The 14,406-nt window shown below is 48.1% G+C and overlaps 1 protein-coding gene across 1 annotated transcript in view; it reads left to right on the top strand.

Moving 5' to 3' along the window:
- The window catches only part of LOC122933005, a 91,613-nt gene that overhangs the window by 48,646 nt on the left and 28,561 nt on the right, over positions 1–14,406 (top strand). Inside the window, exon 5 of the mRNA XM_044287730.1 lies at positions 11,157–11,190. Coding sequence (XP_044143665.1) covers positions 11,157–11,190 — 34 coding nt within the window. The remainder of the gene's footprint in view (positions 1–11,156; positions 11,191–14,406) is intronic.

Here is a 14,406-nt window from a genome sequence, read left to right as displayed (position 1 = left end):
AGGTCCACAATGAAATCCATCCCCAGGTGTGACCATGGACGCTCCCCGGTGGCTATGGGTTGCAAAAGGCCCAACGGAAGGTGCCGAGGGGACTTACTCTGGGCACAAACGGAGCATGCCGCTACATATGCGGCGATGTCGGAACGTAGAGAAGGCCACCAGAACAGACGTGAAACCGCCCAGGACAGCTGATTCTTTCCAGGGTGCCCCGCGGCCTTGGAGTTATGGTAGGTTCGCAACAACCGAGTGCGCAACTCCTCAGGCACAAAACATCTGCCGTTGGGTCTCCCAGAGGGAGCACCAGATTGAGCCGCCAAAATCTGCTCACCCAGAGGAGAGGTCAGGCTGGTGCGAATAGCAGCCAGGATCTGATTCGGGGGTATGACCGTAGTCGGAATCGACTCCTCCCCGGACAGCTCGGAGTACTGCCGTGATAAGGCATCCGCTCTGATGTTCTTGGAGCCGGGTAGGTAGGAGACCACGTAATTAAAACGTGACAAGAACAGAGCCCATCTGGCCTGATGTGGTGTCAATCTCTTGGCCTCAGAGAGGTAGGTCAGATTCTTGTGGTCCGTCAGGATGAGAACCGGAACCACCGAGCCCTCGAGCAAGTGCCTCCATTCTTTAAGGGCCTGCACGATGGCCAATAACTCCCTGTCACCAATCTGATAGTTGCACTCCGCGGAAGACAGTTTCCGGGAGTAAAACCCACAAGGAAGCAGAGGACCCTCTGGTGTTCTACGCTGAGACAGGAGGGCGCCTACTCCCGTCTCAGACGCGTCCACCTCGAGGACAAAAGGCAACCCAGGGTTGGGATGCGACAGAATCGGAGCCGACACAAAGGCGGACTTTAGAGCCTCAAAAGCTCGGATGGCCTCGAGCGGCCAGACCTGAGGATTACTGCCCTTCCTGGTCAGATCCGTGAGAGGCTTGGCTAGCATGGAAAAGTCCCTGATGAACTTCCGATAATAATTGGCGAAGCCCAAAAAGCGCTGCAGGGCACGAAGCCCACTGGGCTGGGGCCACTGTAAGACAGCCGAAACCTTCTCAGGATCCATGGAGAACCCCTCAGCGGAAATGATGTAACCTAAGAAGGTTACCTGGGATCGGTGAAATTCGCATTTCTCAAGCTTACCGAACAGCTTGTTCTCTCGTAAGCGTTGCAACACTCGTCTGACATCCAGAATGTGGGCCTCCATGGATGCAGAATATACCAAGATGTCATCCAAATAGACCACCACACACTGCTGCAACAGGTCACGGAAAACATCGTTGATGAATTCCTGGAAGACTGCGGGCGCATTGCACAACCCAAAGGGCATAACCAAGGATTCATAATGACCGGTCCTGGTGTTAAACGCGGTCTTCCACTCATCGCCCGCCTTGATCCTTACCAGGTTATATGCCGCCCTCAGGTCGAGTTTGGTAAAGACCGTGGCCCCTTTGAGGCGATCGAACAGCTCGGAAATCAAGGGTATCGGGTAAGCGTTCTTGATCGTGATGCGATTGAGACCCCTGTAGTCGATGCAAGGCCTCAACTCACCGCCCTTCTTTTTCACAAAGAAAAATCCAGCCCCTGCCGGGGACGAGGATTTGCGAATGTGTCCGCGTGAAAGCGCCTCCCTCACGTACTCCTCCATGGCCACATTCTCCGCTACCGACAGTGGATAGACTTTGCCACGAGGAGGAACGGCACCAGATTGTAACTCTATGGCACAATCGTATGGGCGGTGCGGAGGTAGGGCAACCGCACGCACCTTATCGAATACATCCCGGTACTCCTCGTATTCAGGAGGCAACAGAGAGTCCGAGGAAGTACACAGCAACTTGACAGGCCCATGGATGCAACTAGCCCCACACTGCGGTGACCACGAGAGGATCTCGGCCGATCTCCAATCGAAAGTCGGATTATGCTTCTGGAGCCAGGGGTACCCCAAGACCACCGAGTAGTGTGGAGACGAAATAACCTGGAGACAGACCGACTCTCTGTGAACGGCACCAATGGCCATCCCCACTGGAAGGGTCTCCTGAGTCACGTGTGGCGGCAGAAGGGGTCTGCCGTCTATCGCCTCAAGAGCCAGTGGGGAACCTCGAGGCTGCAGAGGAATGGAATTGGCGGCGGCGAACACACTATCAATGAACAAGCCACCAGCACCAGAGTCCACCAACGCCTGGGTCGTCACCGAGCCCCCGACCCAGGAGAGGACAACAGTAATCAGTGGTTTGTCAACACGGGAAACCGGGGACGAGGAGACTCCACCCAAGATCTGCCCCCGACAGGATCTCAGGTGCGAGCGTTTCCCGGACGGTTCGGGCATGCCAACCGAAAATGCCCACCGAGACCACAGTACATGCATCGGCCCTCGCGTCTCCGGAGTACCCTCTCCCCCTCGGACAGGCGAGCAACCCCCAGCTGCATGGGTTGACCCCCAGACCAGTCATCCCCAGGAGGCGTGGGAGGAGAGGGAGGCACGGGTGGGACAGCAAACGTAGGCGCCAATCTGTTAGAAGGCCTCCGCAGGCTCTCCTTAAAGGAAGGTCTCTCCCTGAGTCTGGTGTCAATCAAAATCAGGAAAGAAATAAGGGACTCGAGCTCCACTGGTAGGTCCTTGGCTGCAATCTCATCCTTCAAGGCATCCGAGAGACCATGAGAGAAAGCAGCGACCAGAGCCTCATTATTCCAGCCCACCTCTGCTGCCAGGGTACGAAACTCAATGGCGTATTCAGCTACGGATCGTGAACCCTGTCTGATGGACATAAGGAGCTTCGCAGCAGAGGCAGCACGAGCCGGCACATCGAATACCTTCCGAAGAGAAGCAACAAAACCGGAAAACTCGGCAACCACCGGATTGTTGTTCTCCCATAAAGGGCTGGCCCAGGCCAAGGCCTTGTCCGAGAGCAGCGAGATCAAGAAGCCCACCTTTGATCTCTCAGTAGGAAAGGCATGTGGCAGCAACTCGAAATAAATGGCCACCTGGTTAAGGAAACCTCGGCACTGAGTTGGCTCTCCCCCAAAGCGCTGTGGAAGGGGGGCAGAACCGGTCATACCCCGAAACACCGCAGGTGCAGCAACAGGTGTCGGGGTAGACTCTGGCGCAACAACCGGAGCGGCAGTAGGAGCGGGCCCAGGAGCGACAACCGACCCATCGGCAACGGAAGCTAAATGAGCCGTGCGTTCAAGCAGGGTTTGTAACGCCACAGCGAACCGACCCAACAGGTGATCCTGCTGATCAAGTCTGGCAACCAGCGTAGGTAGCGAGGATGGCCCTGTACCGTCAGAATTCATGGCTTGGTCCTAATGTCATGGAACCATGAACCAGACGTACAACAGAGATAGGTGGAATAAGAAGGCTTTATTGAAAATCAAGCCGTAGCTAAAGTCCAAACGGATGGCTAAACTGAAGCAGGGTCTTGCGTAGACGGAGGTCAGGAACCAGGAGGGTAGTCAGACGTAGCCAGGATCAGGAACCAACGGGGTAGTCAGACGAAGCCAGGATCGGGAACCAACGGGGTAGTCAGACGAGGCCAGGATCAGGAACCGGAAGCAGCAGCAGTCTTTGAAGCATGTGCACACAGGAGGACCAAGCAAGGAACTGAAGCCACAGACCTTCTATATATATGAGCTAGGCATCCAGCTCCTCCCAGTGGGAAGGAGGAGCCGCAGGGTGGGAGGCTACAAGAAACCCAGAAACCAAGATGGCCGCCAGCACATGTCAAACGAAGGAGAACAGTGAGAAGGTAAGACCATGACAGTTACATTGGGAAGCCGAACCTCACCCCTTCTAGGGCATCTACAGCATGTGTTTGCAGGACGGGTTCAGCAAGATAGGTTCAGTATTTTTTGCAGTCCTGTTTAACAAGTTAACTGTCGCAGATTGGCGTCTCCACAAAATGGCTGTTATTTCTTTGCCACTAAGTGGTATTGTGGGGGGCCTGTTCCAGTTAGTGGTGGGTCTGCAGATGAATCGTCCCCTTTATCTTTAATTGTGGGAAAGCTCGTGGCCGCTGTGGTGGGAGTTTTTGTCCCAATCTTAGCTGCGGTGCCAGGTCTCTGAATAGCCGCTCTCCCAGCTAATAGGGGTCAGAGCCCGAGGGGTGTCGAACCCCTTTTGTTGGGCACTGCGCCAGCCACCTCACTTTCAGAAGCGCAACTCCGAATCCTCCCTTCTCGACGCAGCGGCTGTGTGTGCTCGCGCCTGGCTGGTCGGGACGCACCAGGTACTCAGCGGTGCTTTGGTAGGGGTCCTCTGAGTGCAGGGGGGCCAGCTGTTTCCCCTCACCCACTTAGTGTTTTGATGCGGGCTCTGGCTCTGCAGCCGAACCCGGCGGCCGAAATTGAAAATGCCCGGCGTCAGGGAGGACTGGCGGCCTGTTTAGATGTCTTGCGGCTCTCAGCCGCGGACTCCGGGGCAATATAGTTTGTCGCCCTCCGAGCTGTGCGGTCACAGGAGGCTTGTTCCCACTTTGGTACTGCGTCTGGTGCTCTGTGAAACACCGATGGACTCAGATTCTATGGCTGGCGGGGAGAGTGCTGCCAAAATACGCCCATGCTGGATGTCCCGCCCCTGGAAGTCGTTGTCCGGGCTTTTACTATTGATGACCTATCCTCAGGAACAGAAAGAGGAGACTGTGTGCGCCGTCTCCTCATACGATCTAATATTGAGGATAGGTCATCGGACATCGCCTTTAAATCGCCCCCTTTCCTAATTTGACAGAAAAATATATATAAACAATAAATAAAAAAAATTACATATTAGGTATCGCTTCATCCGAAATGTAGCTGCATCCAAAACAAAGTTGTGAGCACGGTAATGGAAAAAAAATTAAACGCGTGATTCACCAGTTTTTAGTTTCAATAGTTTTTTATTTTATCAAATAAAGACAAAGGAGCAATCGAGCATGGACACCGCCACACTAAACAGATGAGTACATGAACAAAGACAGTACAGCTGTGGTCGCAGCCACCATTGAACAATAACATATGGCAGAGGTTTATCAAGCAGATTAGACACAGTAACCGCATGTGTCGACAATAATGCAGGTGTAGCACTAAAGCACCTACAGGTGCAATCCATACTCCGCATCTTGGGCATTGCAATCATATAAATCAGAGAGAACACGAGCACAAATAAGAGTGAACCATGTAATCACTGTTTAGTGACTAGCAAACAATTTAAGACATAACCAAGAACTGTGGGTAACCACAGAGCAACATAGGGTAAAGTAACATCTAAGAAAAGGGGGATAATGGAGAGAGGGAAAGGAGGACACAGAGGGAGGGGGCTAAGAAGTACTACCGTTGTATCTCCGTTGCTTCTACCGATATCCGGGGTTTCTCCCTCAAGGGGAGTAAAAAGTGCTATGAGTCCACCCACACCAAGTCGCCTGCCTCAATTTAATGGGAATAATTGATGAGGGTAAAGAGTATTCATACCTGCAAGTCTGATTAATCTCTTGTATAACTTTGGAAATCGAAGGAGGGGCCTGGTTTTTCCAGTGTCTGGTAATGACCAATTTGGCGCTGAGCAGTATATGGCCAGTAATGTGTCTATTCGGGAGAGATATTTCATTAATACCAATGAACAACAAGGCTAACTCTGGGGAGGGGTCTATTTTTTGCCCCGCTAGAGTGGAAACCAAATGGAAGACTGTCTTCCAGTATTCAGTGAGGATAGGGCAGGACCAGAGGATATGAAGTAAGGATCCGCCTCCTCCACAGTTCCTCCAACAATATGGCGATGTAGAAGGGTAAATTATATGAAGTCTCTGGGGGATAAAGTACCAATGGAGGATGGTTTTTAGACCTGCCTCATAGTGAGTGACACACTTGAAATTTGATGTAATAAATCCAATGGCAGCATTCCAAGAGTCATCAGGAAAGGTCCTATTTAGTTCCCTTTCCCATCTATGGACGGGAGGGGATTTAACAAAAGTAGCTTTATCCCCCAGTATATCATATAGGTTTCTCGTGGAGTGTTTCCTGAACAGAGAGGGAAACTGAAACAATCGCATTACAGATGAGTTGACCTGCGGAGGGGATTGAAGGGTTTTTGAAAGAAAGTGACGTAATCTTAAATATGTATAGAATTCAGAGTGAGGTAAAGCAAAAGTACTTTGAATGGTAGCAAAAGGGAGAATGGAGTGGTCTGCCATCAATTGGGAAATAGTGACAATCCCTCTATCTCGCCATGGCGCTAAGTTAATGTCGGGTATGGACAACTCGATAGCCCGTGTGGAAGCGATTTTAAATATCTGGGATGATGCGTCTTTCGATGTGTTATGGATGGTGGTCCACAGGGCAGCAACATGCGATATTGTGAGAAGAGAATGTGCGGGGGAAGCAGGACTCCACAACTGGTGAATTAAGTAGTCTCTAACCGGAATATGCTGCAGCGCATGGGTTTCAATCTGCTGCCACGCTTTTTCGTTTTTGGACGCCCACCATTCCCTAGCAAAGGAAAGGCCAATTGCTATAAAATAATCTTTAATGTTAGGGAGACCTGCTCCACCAGCACGCCTCCTTTTGGTTAGGAGTTCACGAGCCACTCTAGGCTTAGAGTTTCCCCATATGTACTTGCCTAGCAGTGCCTGAGCTTTCTGAAAAAATGCAGCTGGGATCGGGATTGGAAGGGCCCGAAAGATATAAATCAACTTCGGCAAGGTCATCATCTGGAACAATGCAATCCTACCCACCCAAGAGACCGTCTGCATAGAGAAGCTCGCAAAGTCAGTAGACAGGGTGGTAAGAAGGGGGACATAGTTCTGTGTGTACAATAGAGAACAGGGCGAGGTGATCTTGATTCCTAAATAGGAAACCTCTGAACACTGCCAGTCAAGGTCGTGAGAAGCCTTCAGAGTGGCTAAATCCGAGGGCAAAATGTTGATGGGAAGGGCCTGTGATTTTGAACTGTTAATCTTATAATATGAGAGGGACCCATAATGGGAGATTACATCAAGTGTGGCTGTAAGGGATTGTACGGGATTCGTCAAGGTGAGTATGATGTCGTCAGCGTATAGTGTAATGGTGTGAGATCTATCGCCAACTACAATCCCAGATATAGTGGGCAAGGTTGTGATATGTTGTGCCAGCGGCTCCAACGCAAGAATAAATAGAAGCGGGGACAACGGGCAACCCTGTCTCGATCCGTTAGTTATTATGAAAGGGTCCGATAGGATTCCATCAATCCACACTCTCGCCGAGGGGTGTGAGTAAAGACTAGTAATGGCATGAATAATCTGTCCCGAGAACCCCATCCATCGGAGAGTGGAAAAAGCGTAATCCCAGTGTAAGCGATCAAACGCTTTTTCGGCGTCCAATGTCACTGCAAGCATGGGGAGGGAATGAACCTCTGCAAAATTAACCAGGTCTACAATGCGTCTGGTATTGTCGGAAGCCTGTCTTCCTGCCACAAAGCCGGTCTGGTCTGAGTGGATCAGGGAAGGGATCAAGGGAGAGAGCCTGCTTGCAATGAGCTTGGCAAAAAGTTTTATATCAGAATTTAACAGGGAGATCGGCCTGAAATTTTGGGGTACATCAGGAGGTTTGCCAGGCTTGGGTATTGTGACCACTAGTGCCTCAAGCATATCAGAAGGGAAGGGGTCGCCCTCCATCACTCGATTAAAAAGGCTTAGTAGGTGGGGAAGGAGGTCGGGTAGAAAATGACGGTAATATTCATTCGATAGACCATCAGGGCCTGGGGATTTACCCAACGGTAATGATAAGACTACTTTGGTCAATTCCTGGGAGGAAATAGGGGTATTAAGGGACTGAAGTTGCGATTCGGTTAGAGTGGGTAAAGACGCTTTGGATAAAAAGTCTGTCACCAGTGTCGGGTAGTCCTGCGGTAGTGGGGTATGGTCTTTTAAATTGTACAGGGTCTGATAATATAATTTGAATTGATCAGCGATGTCTCTCGGGTCTATCAACTTCGCCTTCGTAACCGGGTGAAGTAAGTATGGGATTCTGGATTTGGATTGTTGCTTTTTAAGCTGCTGGGCCAAGAGACGGCCCGCTTTATTTCCCTGGGCGTAGAACTTTGATTTCATTCTAAGGAGAGATTTATGGTAGTTTTGTAACAGTAGAGCACTCGGTTTATTTCGCGCCACACGGAGGGAATTAGAGCCTTGTAACGTGGGGGAGGACTTATTAATAGTCTCCAGATCCGTTATCTCTTTCAAGGTCAACGCTATCTCCCTCTCTCTGTGCTTCTTTAAATTGATGTTCAATTTAATCAGGGAACCTCTCACAAAGGCTTTATGAGCCTGCCATAATACAAAATTACTCCAGACAGAGCCAACGTTGAACTGAAAGAATTCGCGGAGGTGGGCAGACAGTTCCTCGATGTGTTTAGGGTTGTTAAAGAGAAAAGTGTTGTTTCTCCACACTGGGGCCCTATGAGATTGATATTGTTCATCAAGAGTGATAGTGATGGGAGCATGGTCAGACCACTTTATCAGGCCTATCTCTGAGGAGAGGGTGTGGAGTAGGGAGGTATGGTCAACCATGAAAAGGTCTATTCTAGAATAAGAGAGATGCGGGACAGAGAAAAAGGTATAATCCCTCTCCAGGCTATGTTGGGCTCTCCATACGTCATTCAATCCCTCCGACTGTAACAAGGAGGCTATACCCATATCTGTTCTACGGGAGGGAGAGGAAGAGTCGAGGGCAGTTTGTAGGACCGAATTAAAGTCTCCACAAAGAATCAATTTACCTTGCTTAAGTGAGTTAACCTGTCGCATGACTTTATGTAAAAACGCTAGCTGGTGTGAATTAGGGGCATATAGATTGACAAGAGTGTACACTATATTATTAATGGAGCATACTAATATTACATAACGGCCAGAAGGGGCTATCTTGGAGGCAATTAGGGTGAATGCTACCGTGTTTGATTCACCAGTTTTTAGTCCCCCTTTTCCCCCTCAAAAGTTGAATACCAGTGATCAAAATGTTGTATGTACCACAAATATAGTACCAATGAAAACTACAGTCCGTCCTGTAAAAAAACAAGCCCTTGTACAGTTCTGTGGATAGAAATATAAAAAAGTTAAGGCTGTCATTGTTTTATCACATTTATTACTAAGTTTGGTATCACCATATTCCTATTGAGCCGCAGAATAAGGACATCGTCATTTTTCCGAGAACCTTGTTGGAATTGTGTTTTTGTTTTTTTGTTTTTTCAATTTAACCCCATAAAGAATTTTTTCCTCATTTTCCAATAACAGACATGGTAAATAAAATGGTGCCCTTAAAAAACACAATGTATCCTGCAAAAAAAATAAGCCCTCATATGGCTATAGGAACAGAAATCTTAAAAAGTTATGGCTATCGGAACGTGGGGAGGAAAAAATAAAATGGGCCCTGTACCTAAAGGGATTAGAACTCTTGTAACATGGCCACTTATGGAAAACTTAATTCCTGACAACCTTTTAAACCTCCCAATGAAAAATAAAGCCATTATAAAGCTTTGTAGACTGAAAAATAAAGGGGAAGATTTATCAAAACTGGGGAAAAGGAAAACTGGCTTGGTTGCTATACAAGTTTTTGATAAATCACCAAAAGAACAGAAAAGTTCTTTCTCCTGGAAAGAGTCTGAGAGAACCAGCACTTGCTTCCAGATGCAATGCGTTCTTCCCTGAAGGCCCATTCACTTCTATGGGGCCAGGGCTGCGTGAAAAACACAGAATATAGAACATGCTGCGATTTTCACGCAACGCAGAATTGATGCGTGAAAAACAACGATCCTGTACACAGACCCATTGAAATGAATGGGTCAGGATTCAGTGCTGGTGCTATTAGTTCACGTCACGCACTGCACCAGCGCGGAAAACTCGCTCATGTGAAAGAGGCCTTATTGTTTAATGGTCCATTCACCAGTCCGTAGAATGTGTCCGCACCCGTTCCGCAATTATCCGGAGCGGGTGCGGACTCATTCATTCTCTATGCGGAGGAATGGAGCTGCGAACTCCCGGTCCGCAGCTCCGGAAAAAAAATTAAACATGTCCTATTCTTGTCTGCAATTGCGGACAAGTATAGTCAGTTCTATGGGGGTGCCGGCCGGGTGTATTGCGGACTATGGATGTGTGAATTGACCCTTAAATGCCACCTCAGTGAATGGCCTTTATGAAATGTGTTCAGAAAGTGAACAATCCCTTTAAACTGTATAGTTTTGAGTAGTGGCATGCTGGCTCAGTGCTTGGCCCTATTGTGTTGGAGCACTGGGGGGTCCTGGATTTTAATATGACAAAGGGCAACATCTGTATGCGTTTGGCCTGATTCACACAGTCAGTGATTGGTCAGTTATTTTCATCAGTGATTGTGAGCCAAAACCAGAAGTGAAGCCTACACAGAGATTGGGTATAATGGAAATATTTGCTCCTGTCCTGTGTTTTTTGATCCATACCTGGTTGTGGCTCACAATCACTGATGCAAATCACTGACATGTAAATAAGGCCTAGTTCATACTTCAGTGATTTCCATCAGTGATTTTCAGCCAAAACAAGGTGCGGTTCCAAAACACAGAACGAGTGCAGATGTTTCCATTCTACCTTATCGATGGAGGCTCCATTCCTGGTTTTGGTTTACAAATCACTGGTGGAAATCACTGAAGTGTGGACTAGGCCTAAGGGCTCATGCACACAAACGTATTTTCTTTCCATGTCCATTCCATTGTTTTTTGCGGACCATATGCGGAACCATTCATTTCAATGGGTCCGCAAAAAAAATGAAATTACTCTGTTATTGTCCACATTACGGACAAGGATAGGACTGTTCTATTAGGGGCCAGCTGTTCCGTTCTGCAAAATACGCAATGCACACGGACATCATCTGTATTTTTTTGTGGGCAGCAAAAATACATACAGTCGTGTGCATGAGGCCTAAGGGTGCATTCCCACAGTCAGTGTTTGTCAATGACTGTGAGCTAAAACCAGGAGTGGGTCAAACACCGAACAGGAGAACATCTGTGGGCCCTGTGACGATGCCTCAGAATATGTTGGTGCGATAAACAAAGCAAATAATTTATTCGTTGAAATGAGTAAATGAGCCCTTAGCTATCAAATTAAGATCTAATGAATCTGTTGTACATGCTGCATTTCTTTATTATACCCTATTCATTGCTTTTTTTGCTAATTTGGTGCTTTCTTTTTTCTTTTTTAAGGGGTCAGAAGAGATTAGTAAAGAGGTCGTCAGTGGTAATGATTTTTTTTTCCTATAAACATAAATGAGGACATTTATCACAATTATTAATAATTGTGGCACATATCACACCAATGGGAGATAGATTAAGACTGTCGTGTAAAACGTCCCTCGGAGTGTATAAATCTCTCTTTTTTTGCTATCTTGGCTTAACCCAAAATTACAGTAATCAAATATCTCATTGTACACCGATCAGCCGTTGCAACAAAACCTAATAATGTGTATGTTCCCCATGTGGTGCTAAAATAGCACTAACATGTCCAAGAATTCCACAAGGCTTCTGAAGGTGTCCTATGGTCCTCTAAGCTATGAGGTAAGGCCTCCACAGATTAGAGGTTTCCTAGCACGTCCCACAAATGCTTCATCATGTTAATGTCTGGAGAGTTGGAGGCCAAGTCAAAACCTTGATCTTATTCCAGGACAAAGCTCTGGGATGTCTGGTGGCTGAGACCGCGATAGGGCACGTAGTTCGGCACTTTTTCCTATAGTGTGCAAGCACTACCACCTCTGCTGCATTGCAAGATGGTCAACTCATAACCCTTGGATACAAGCAGGGTATAATGTGATGGAAAACGGAATCTAGCCAGCAAAGGAGGCAATATGAAAAATCACAATACATTAGTTATTGCCTTGTATTAACTTTCTGTACATGATAAAAGTCATTTGCTGAAGTGAGACAACTGCATTAAATTTTCTCAAAGGGAATGTGTCATGAAAATAACCTATTTAAATCAAGTTTTTATGTTAAACATACTTTTAAAGAATTTTTGGTGCAGTTATTTTACATTTTCAGTGTCACTTTTCATCATTATCATGACAGGTATCATGTAAATATACGGTAGATAACACAGGATCCACCATTCACAATGGGTGATTGTCACAGCGTATCTTTCCTTGTACATTGACCTTTGCACAGATCACAGAGATTTAAAAACAGTTTTCTTTTATAATGACCCAGGTATTTTCATTTTCATTTTTTCCTCACTGCCTTCCAAGAGCAATAGCTTTTTTCATTTTCTGCTCACATAAATGAGGCCTGGTTTATTGCAGGACTAGAATTATTACCTATCAGTGTAAACCGAGAGGTAGACTATAAAGCAGACCTGTGGATCCTAAGGACCCTGTGGATTCCAGGGATCTCAGAGAACACCTATCCCGGCCATTACATTGGGATGACGGCTGTATATTACTGCTGGCATCTGCTGCTGATGGCACGAGCACAGTTCCTGTGTCCGTGCTATCCACTGAATGTAACCTGATGTCCTAGCGCAGAAAGAATACTGCCATTGGGATGGAATGACATGTCAATTTAATGCTATGCCTGATCGGTGTATCTGAGAAATGAAAATAGTTTAGATTTATCAGTATTAGGGCCCATTCACACGGCTGTATGAACGGGCCCGCACCCGTTCCGCAATTTTGCGGAACAGGTGCGGACCCATTCATTTCAATGGGGCCGCAAAAGATGTACTATTCATTTCAATGGGGCCGCAAAAGATTTGTACTATTCGCATCCTTAGTTCCATTCTGTGGGCCCCGCATAAAAATGTTAGAACATGTCCTATTCTTGTCCGCCATTGGGCACAAGAATAGGCCTTTTCTATGATAGTGCCGGCCATGTGCGGTCTGCAAATTGAGGAACGCACAAGGGGCGGCATCCGTGTTTTGCGGATCCACAAAACACGGCGGTCATCTCACGTTTTATGCCTCCGTTTGACGTAAACGTTAGAAATAAAAATGACACAAAAACGCAGCACACTACATTCTTGTATCCTGCGGAGTCTGAAAAAAAAAAAAACCTATATATGTTTTTTCTCATCCGTATCATTGGGGGACACAGGCTTGACCGCGGTATAGCTGCTGCCACTAGGCGGCGACACTAAGCACAAAAGTGTGAGCTCCTCACTTCAGCTATACCCTTCCTACAATAGACAAAGCTAAAACAGTTTTAGCTTAGTGTCTGTACCTGCTTTGCAGGTCTACTGATTTTTTTTTTTTCTTTTCTTCTAGTGGGATTACAGACAGTCCTAGCTGCCTGCACTCCCACACAGGAGACGGGAGACCAGGGGGTCCCCAAGCCCGCTGCTCCTTTCCAGTATTCAGAAGACAAGAAGAACCAGAGGTTCCTAAAGCCTCTGCATCCTGCCAGCCTTTGGGTCACCACGGCAGCCCACGACAAGTCCCCTCTGTTTTCCGGTGTAGCAGCCCTCCCCAAGGGGCCACACACCGAAGGTGGTGACCCGGCTGGAACCAGGGGGGCAGAACACGCCAGATGGATAAGTATTCCTGGCTCCAAATCCCCTTTTTCTCCCCCCCCCCCCCCTTCTCAGGTTACTTGCTGTGGACGGCCCAAACAAAGCCTTGTCCCCCCAAGCGGGAAAAGGGTTAACAGCTGTGTGGAAAGCTCTCCGGTGGGGTAGGGGGATAATGAAGGGAAGCCCTATGTCAGGCATGTCCAAACTGCGGCCCTCCAGCTGTTGCAAAACTACAACTCCCAGCATGCCTGGATAGCTTACAGCTATTAGGGCATGCTGGGAGTTGTATTTTTGCAACAGCTGGAGGGCCGCAGTTTGGACATGCCTGCTCTATGTGCTTGCCAAGCTTCTTTCTAGCCCCAACAACACCCACCCGCCCCCACCTGTTTTTCTCAGCTGAGAGAGACTCTATCCCGGCGAATGGGCTCTGCATCCACAGGTCTTTCTCGCGATCTGCGAGTGATGGGGTTGGCCGGATGTGGATCTCATGGCCTCCCGTTCAACTGCAAGGTAGAGAACTTTGTCGCGTGGTCCATGGATCCTCTGGCTTGGGCGTTGGACGGCCTTGTGATCCTTTAGATGCAGTTCACGTTTCCTTACATGTTCCCTCCTCTTCCACTTCCGTGTCTTTTCTGGAAAATCAGGTCCGAAGGTCTGCCCGTCATTCTCGTGGCCACGCAGAGTATGGCACACATCCCTAGTTTCCCTCCTCGCCGACAAACCCTGGCGTCTTCTCCTTTGGGAGGACCTCTTGTCGCAGGGACCGATCTTCCACCCGAATTTAGGGTCTTTACATTTAACAGCATGGCTGCTGAAGCCGCTGTACTAAGGGCTCTGGGTTTCTCGGGTGCTGTTGTCCAGATCATGATTCGTGCTACGAAGTAGTCGTCCTCCTGGATCTATAACCGGACCTGGAAGTCCTACTTTAGTTGGTGCGAACGCCACCAATTGTCTCCC

This window comes from Bufo gargarizans, chromosome 3, assembly GCF_014858855.1.
Source record: "Bufo gargarizans isolate SCDJY-AF-19 chromosome 3, ASM1485885v1, whole genome shotgun sequence".
In the NCBI taxonomy this organism is placed as follows: Eukaryota; Metazoa; Chordata; class Amphibia; order Anura; family Bufonidae; genus Bufo; species Bufo gargarizans.
The sequence above is the reverse complement of the archived record's forward strand: the minus strand, read 5'-3'. Positions and strand labels throughout refer to the sequence as shown.